This window comes from Passer montanus, unplaced genomic scaffold (genome assembly GCF_014805655.1).
Source record: "Passer montanus isolate IOZ18808 unplaced genomic scaffold, ASM1480565v1 scaffold42, whole genome shotgun sequence".
Taxonomy (NCBI): Eukaryota; Metazoa; Chordata; class Aves; order Passeriformes; family Passeridae; genus Passer; species Passer montanus.
Window position 1 is genome coordinate 623226 of NW_024369041.1, and position 8025 is coordinate 631250.

At 41.2% G+C, this 8025-nt stretch overlaps 1 protein-coding gene across 1 annotated transcript; it reads left to right on the plus strand.

The window, feature by feature from the left end:
* Window positions 1–230: 230 nt before the first annotated feature.
* Window positions 231–3176, plus strand: EXOSC3 (exosome component 3). Its single transcript, XM_039719633.1, has 4 exons — window positions 231–501; window positions 604–753; window positions 1334–1485; window positions 2879–3176. The coding sequence occupies exons 1-4, from the start codon at window positions 235–237 to the stop codon at window positions 3078–3080; spliced, it is 771 nt and encodes a 256-aa protein (XP_039575567.1). The 5' UTR covers window positions 231–234; the 3' UTR covers window positions 3081–3176.
* The last annotated feature ends 4849 nt before the right edge of the window (window positions 3177–8025 follow it).

The window sequence follows — 8025 nt, forward strand, 5'->3', positions numbered from 1 at the left end:
GCAAACAACTGCAGCTGGAAGAATTAAGTCCGACGCCTAAGTGCTCTAACATTATCTTGGCCGCTCCCCGGCAGAATCGGAAGGCGGGCTGCCTCCCTGACGGAAAGGCAGCTGCGGAGGTGCCGTGAGGGTGCGGAGCCGGCTGCCGCAGCTCGGGGTCGGGCGGGCGCGGCTGCTGCGGCCGGGGCCGCTCCGGCCGGGCGGGGTCGCTGTGGGCCTGAAATGTGCGCGGCCATGGCGGCGGAGCGCGGCACGGCGGCCGAGGCCCTCGTGGGGCAGGTGGTGCTGCCCGGGGACCTGCTGCTGCTCCCCGCGCACTACGACGAGGACGCGGAGGGCGAGCGGCTGCGGCTGAGCTCGGGCACCGCGCCGCAGGGGCGGCTGCTGTGCGGGCCGGGGCTGCGGCGCAGCGGGGCCGGGCTGCTGGTGACCAAGTGCGGGCTGCTGCGGCACCGGCCCGGCGGCGGCGGCGCCTACTGGGTGGACTCGCAGCAGAAGCGGGTAGGGCCGCGGCGGGACCCGGGTGTCCGTGTGGGTGTCTATGTGTGTTGGTCCCCATATCGCCCGCGCTCCCCTGACCCTCTGTCCCCCTCCCCGCTGCAGTACGTGCCGGTGAAGGGCGACCACGTCATAGGGATCGTGACGGCCAAAGCGGGGGACGTGTTCAGGCTGGACGTGGGCGGCAGCGAGCCGGCGTCCCTGTCCTACCTGGCCTTCGAGGGCGCCACGAAGAGGAACAGGCCGAACGTGCAGGTGGGTGCCCTGGTTGGCTGCGGTAGCGCTTTAGCGGCGTCCTTTGGTGGCGCTTCTGTAGCGTTTCAGTGGCTTTTCTCAGGGGAAGTGTTCTCATAAGCCCACGTTAGAGGAGGTGAGCAGGTCTGGTTGTAATGGTTTTGTCTTGGTCTTCCTCGGGGGGTGTTGCACCATTAGGCCGCGGCCTTACGGGGTTTCTTAGGAAGACTCTAGCTAGCGTGGTTTGCTCTCTCTCAGCTGCCCGAGTGCTTCACTCCCATGTTTTCATGTGCTCATAGTGCTGCCAGGAGCAAATGCAGTTCATGAGTAAGGTGCATCTGACCGGGCACTCCGATGTTAAGGTTTTAAAACATGGGATGCTGGTAGAAAATGCTAGTTGTGTGGGTTCTTTTAACAGCACTGTTATGAATGGTTGTGCTGCATGTGCATGCCAGTTTCTGCACTTGGCTGAAATGCCATTACCAGAATGTAAAAGAAACTGTAAAGAAAAAACAAATAGACCAGTGTGATATTTTTTCTTGTTGTCCTACTGAATGATTATAAGAGATTATACCTTTGTTCTTTGATCTGTTTTGTTTAGGTGGGAGATCTTATTTATGGTCAGTTCGTTGTAGCAAATAAAGACATGGAACCAGAGATGGTCTGTATAGACAGCAGTGGAAAATCAAGTGGCATGGGAATAATTGGACAAGATGGCTTCCTCTTTAAAGTTTCCTTAGGTCTAATAAGAAAGTAAGTACTAAAAAATGTAAGTAATCACTCTCACATGTAATATTCCCACAGCTGTTTCTTCTGAGCAGTGTGGGCAGTTTAGTAAATCAGACTGTGTGATTCTTGTAGTGCATTGAAACCAGATTTACTGAAAAGAGTATGGATTGAGCTAGAAGGAAAGTTTATTTTTCCTCTTAAGAGACTTTAGAAGCTCTTTTGTATGGTGTTGCATCACCTGCTTAAAAAAAGCAATGTGGTTACCAAGGCAGTATGGAAAATACAAGTAATGACTTGGGGAAGTCAGACATTCAGGATAGTGTTTCAGGTATGTACATATTACCTTGGAGTTTAAAACTTGGCAATGCTTACTGTCCTTTTTCTGTTTCATGGGGTAGTAGAGGTGCATGTTTGGCTGACAGCTGATTAAAGGGATTCTTCGCACATCAGTACACATTATTTTCTGCCTTCCAAAGAAAAATAAATAACACTGAAATAAAGATGCAGGTTTTAAAAGTGTAGGATTTTAGTTTAAAATTGACACATTACTCCAGGAACTGTTTCATAAGCTTTTAAATGTATTGTGAGCTTTGGAGTTGCTTATGCTGATGTAAATACAGGATTTTTTTGTGACTGTCAAAGAATACCAGATTACATGGATAAACAATGGTCAAACTTTGTAGTTGCTTTTTGGGTGGAATTGTTTTTGTCATTCTTTGGATAAGCAATCTGGCAGTGTAGAGCAGCTTTTTCATACCTGGCATTGTCTGATTTATAGGTCCTAGCAGAAGTCAGTGTGAACTGTCACAAAAACTTTTTGCAGCCACTGTGTTTTCCACATTTTGTCTGTATGCAAGTAAAAAAATAACAGCATATTACAAGTAAGCTGCTAAATCCTGATATGGTTTTAGGTTTTGTGAATACTTGTTCAATCTTGATTTAATCCTGGACATGTTACAGTATTTAGTATGCTGTTTATTGCTGTTAATACTGTTTCCTGAAGTAGAAGGGAAGTCCTGTTTTGAAAGACACCTTTGGGGTGTCAAATAGATAGCATTTCAAAAATGTCATTTGGTCAGACAGTGTACTTTTTAGAATTTATTAACTCTTAGAATGGTTGTAAAAGCATCAATTCACTTGAAACTTGCCAGAGATTGCTTCTGAATCTAATGAGAAAAAACCTAAATTTACAATGGCTTTGTTTTTTTTACGTTCATGTATTTTATATGACAGGAGCCTTGAAAATCTGATACTGCATTGCTATTTTGGATGTATATGCAACTTTATAATCTTTCAGTGTTTCTTAAATAGCTCCCATAATAGCAGTACTGCTGGAGTTACTGGTCAGTAAAAATGTGGTGTCTGTAAATGTGGGCATTCCTTCCTCTGACATTTGTTTTTTTGCTCTTGTTCACAGGCTCTTGGCTCCCAAATGTGAAATAATTCAAGAGCTGTCACAATTGTACCCGTTTGAGATGGTGCTGGGAATGAATGGAAGAATATGGGTAAAAGCAAAAACAGTTCAACAGACTTTAATTATAGTAAATATTTTGGAAGCCTGTGAGTATATGACTGCAGAACAGAGAAAACAAGCGCTTGCCAAACTGTCGGGGAACTGATAAAAGAAAACCTTGAAGATTTGTTTGCGATGACTGTAGGGTGTTTTGGTTATTTTTGTATTCAGATTTATATTAAAAGCCTTTTTTTTAAATGAAGTACTGGACTTGGTTGTTCTTCATTTCCCTTCTTTGTCCACTCAGCTTGATTTAGTGTTGTTTAAGGAGTTTGTTTTGACTTACCTTTGTGGTTATGAAACCCTGTTTATGTTCCTGAATTTTCTGACTAATGGGAAAATGGTCTGTAGAAGCTTTCATTAGCTCTGAAGTGTAACTATCTAGGTCTTCTTTAAAAAACTGGTCATTTTGTGAGCTGCCTATTTGTTTTTATAGTTATTAAAATGTCAAGCCATCCATGTTTACTTGGAATAGCAAAAAGTATGCCATAGGTCATTCATTTGGTTGGATGCTCTATTTATACAGTGACATGAAGTAATTATTTAATATATTATGAAATGTGGGACTAGAAATGCAGGTAGAGAATACCAGAAAATAATTGCAGGGTGTAGCATAAAGCAATCACAGGGTGGTTAAGGTAAATGATCAGATAAGACCAAAAATATGTTCACAGGGACATTGTCACTTTCCCTAAGTGATGACCTGCCTAGTAATATTAAGGACATAGTGATTAGGATGTCACAATAATGGCCATGTGTTTCTTGGTTCAAGACACTGTTTTCTTTAGTAATAGCATAAAGATGCCATAGAGCTTTGCTAATATTTAACAAAATCAGCATTTCTGCAAAAAGCCCATGTTTGGCTTCTTTGTATCACAGTCCCTCAATCCATATCGAGGAGATGCTGTCCTTGGAAGGGTAAGCTCTCAGTGGATTTTAGTATGTGAGTAATTTGCTACTGTTTTGAGAGAGGAAGAGAACCCTGGATTAATGGAAGGGTGGTTACTGATGCCTTCTTCCTGTGGGAGAAAAGCTTGATTGGAGGTACCTAATGAACTGCTTGCAGCTGTTAGGCAGTCATTTACATCTGTCATGTTCTCTGGTTCTTAATAAGCTGAATGGTTTAATAGCAATAGTTAAAGGAAATTACTAAAAATGAACTAATTATGGTGAGTCTGAATACCATCTTAATTAAAGTGGAAACATAATTTTTCCTGTTTATTCTGCATTTCATCCAAAGCTCAGCCTTTGGCGTTTGATGACAGGGTTGTCTTTGGCATCACTGTCGTTTGGAAATTGCTTCAGTTCAGAGCCAGCTCTTCTGAGTCATCTGTAATGTGCTTACCTAGGGCTTCCCCTGGTTCAACAAGAACACAACTCTAATGGTTTCCATGTGAGTCAAATGGCTACAATTCAGAATTCTTTGTGAATTTCACTGGGCATTGCTCATCTGGCTTGGTAGGTCTTTAGTCATCCTTTTTCACCTGTCATCTCCCAGGTGAAGTGACTTTCATTCATATCGCATAAATCTTTTGGGTCTGTAGTCTGTCTCTTACTACACATGAAAAGCTGTAAATTAATCAGGTTTTCAATAACTGTTCTTTAGAGCTTTTTCAGTTTCAGCTAGGCAGAGCCTCTGCAGGTTGTCTGTTATTGGAACAATAGCTGGCATAGGCAGAAAAACATTTGCCAAATTATTTCATGGTGCTAAGTTTTTTTTGTGAATTGTTCTTGGATCATAATAGTAAAACCACAGGAATGGGCAATGACACGGATCATTTTCTGGGTAGCTGTGGCTTGAAATGGAATTAGCCTTACCACTGCCCTTTATTCCTTTCCCTTCCAAAAGTCTGCGTTCCAAGCTTAACCTGCAAGATACAAATGAACAATCCTGTTAAAATGCTGGCTTGGTAGTGCAGCACTGTAAATGGCAACCTTGAAAGTTCTCAACACAATCTACACACTGTTTTATACCACACATCATGCTGTCCCATTGTCACCCACCTATCACCCAAATACAAATTTAGTTAAATCAAGAATAGGATTCAAAATGCATTAAAATTGTTTGTTATTAATTTAGCAAAATTAACAGTTCCTGGGTTTTACCCCCTACCCAATCATTTTAAGTATGCGCTACACTTGTTTGACAGTTTATACAGTGGAAAAAAATTACAGTGGATGTGAACAAAATGGGTGTGGGGAGAAATGCTTGAAAGAAAGTACACTTAAACACGTTACTAACAGAAGACTATATTCATGTTTTGGTTTTTTTTAATGTGGGCAAAAAAAACCTTATCAACATTCCTCAAACCAATTACAGTTTGACAGGCTTTATCTTAACAAAGCAGCCATTCAGGCAAAGTCTAAACAATATCTTTGCAAACTTCTAGTTCTGTGCTGGTGACTAAACCAGTCACAAGGAGGGGTTATGGAGTATAATTTGGTGCTAGGAATAAAGGCTGATTGTGATTTAGTTATGTATTCTGCTGGAAGCCTTCCACAGTCCCATTAAAGGCACAGAAACCCGTATGTTTTTGGAAACAGGACTTGCAGAAGGGATGCTGTGGGCTTGAAATGTACCTTGCTGAGTAAGTAGAACATGTTTTCTGTTTCATTTCTCCTTGATGTTTACCCTTATCAGGTTAAGTCAGAGTTGTTAATTTCAGATACTTGATGATGTGCATTGGATACTTTGTTATATTTTTTTTTCTTTCAAGCTGTTGTGATCAAGTTATGTAAAAATGTTAATGTCAACATGAAAATTGTTCGTATGTCCATGAGAGATGAGCATAACCTCTCAAAAAGAAAGTTCACCAAGAATTAAACAGAAACCATGCATTGAAAGTATGAACTAGATAGTTTGTGACCCTTCTAGGGTGATGTATAAAGAACAAACACTACCACAAAATGCAGAAATGCAGTGTTGAAATTCAGTTTGATAGTAACACATTTGTCTTTTGCTCTAGGAGAAGAAAGTTACACAGACAAATAGCTCAGTGTAATAAGAGGATTAAGAGCTCAACTCTAAGGCTGTGGTTAGAGTGTGGCTGTGGTTCTGCTAGATTACAAGTTTACTGTGCCTAACTGCTCATTACAACCTTGCCACCAGGAGCTGGAACTGAGGCTTGCTGGCATGTGTATTTGATTCCTAGCCAAGTTCTGTCAAAATGACCCACATTGGCATCAACACTTGTAATACCAGGGTTATTTTGGTTTTATCACATGGATGTTCTTTAGCAAAAGAGGTTGTGGAATTTTTCTCCCAGATTTTAAATATTAAGAACAGCTCATCTTCTACTGGAGAAGGTAAAATTTGTTAGAGGAAACCGTTTTCTGCCTTAGATCTTGGATGAATACTTCTGAGTAACAGCTAAATCAGCAGGTTCCTTAAAAACTGATCACCTCCAGTGCTTACATGGAAAGGATTTATATCAGATTTTCTAGCTAAATACAATGACCTTGGTGATACATGATTTGACTGAGTGCAGGAAGTTGTCTTAAAGACAATGTAGGGCACTTCAGTTGTATTAATAACACAAGCAGTCTTGTCCTTACTCATGACTTTATAGAGTGTAAGATGCTTAGCTACTCTTGAAGTCCATAGTAAGAAATTAAACATGCCAGTTTTATCACAGTAACTTGTAAGAGAAATAGCCCAGAAACATGTTGAGTGCCTGGATTTTAATAGAAGCTACACAGTAATTGCAGGTGGTTAGCCAGGATCACTGCAGAATGACTGTTTTTCTCTGATGTCCTGATCTTGCAGAACTGCAGTTTCTGCCTTTGCAGTGCTATCTTTGTGGGTAATTTGAGATGTTCAAGAGCCTGGTTTTGCTTGTCGAGCCTGAGGCTTGATCGCTATTCTAGTGGCTTGAATAGTCATTAAAAATAACTTTTTTTACTGGTCTTCAGTGTCTTATGTACTATGAGAATACTAAAATATGAGACCAACTTTATTTGTAGCACTGCAGTAAACAGGAGACAGACAAACTACAGACCACAGATTCTATTCTGCTTATACTTAGTAATTACACTTACCTGATACAAGGATATTTAAAACTGAAGGACAGTGGGAGGACTAATGACCTCATCTGCACTTTCCAAATGCCTTGGTTATCTTTTGTCTTGTAAATGGTAGGCTTTTCTGTGATTCAGTGTTTATTAGGCTATTGCAAAAGAGATTTGTTGTAAGAGTCTGTGTACCCGCTGAAAAGACTTAGTAATTCTTTCTTCCTGTTCTTGTCCAGATGGAGGGTATTGCACCAATCTCTTCTTGGTGTCCCACTGTGAACTGCTTATGTGAATGAACTCATTTCAAAAGACCTGTATTTCCTTTGGTGTATTTCTGTGACTGCTGCACCCTGATTTAGCTAAGGGAAATCTGAGATTCTGTGTCTAGGCTGATTGGTGTGTTTATTTCCTGCGAATCAGGATGTGGTTGAGAGCACCCCTACACAGGTCCATGTCACTGGACAGCCTTCAAACAGGAGACACCTTCTGCCTGGCTGAGTGGAGATCTACATCAATCTGAAATTGTGTGGCTTTGCCTTTAATAGCACATAGGTGAAAAGTTCAAGCTCTATTTTTTTTATATATCTACATCTAATCTTACTGGCTTGATATTGAAAGTCTGGAAGTCCTTTTACAGACTAGGGCCTAGATCCCAACACTGTCTTTCCTTGTTGCTTTAGAGATCTCCTGTTTCCTCATAGAAAACAGTTTGTTTAATATAAGCCATTTGTCTAACAATGCCCTTGGTCTAAGGCTGATCTATAGAAGCATGATCCAACAAGAAAAAGAACAAACTTCTGAAATAACGCACAGCTTTGTCATTCTGTGCATGAATTGAAAGTTTCGTAATACTAGATCATGTTTTAGCACAGCTGCTGATACACTGCATTCTGATTTACAGGCATGCCAGGGAAATTTAATTAACTGATGTACATGCAGTATACAGACTGATTCTCCTCATTCACTGCTATAAAACTGAATTATGAAGGCAGGAAGTGAAAAGCTGAATATGTTATTTAAGAATACTGTTCAAAACCTGG

Bases quoted from the DNA above. Each gene is read 5' to 3' on its own strand.
- EXOSC3 (XM_039719633.1), top strand. From the start codon at position 235: ATGGCGGCGGAGCGCGGCACGGCGGCCGAGGCCCTCGTGGGGCAGGTG. The intron at 502-603 runs GTAGGGCCGCGG...TCCCCGCTGCAG, and splicing joins TGGACTCGCAGCAGAAGCGG to TACGTGCCGGTGAAGGGCGA. The intron at 1,486-2,878 runs GTAAGTACTAAA...TCTTGTTCACAG, and splicing joins TCCTTAGGTCTAATAAGAAA to GCTCTTGGCTCCCAAATGTG.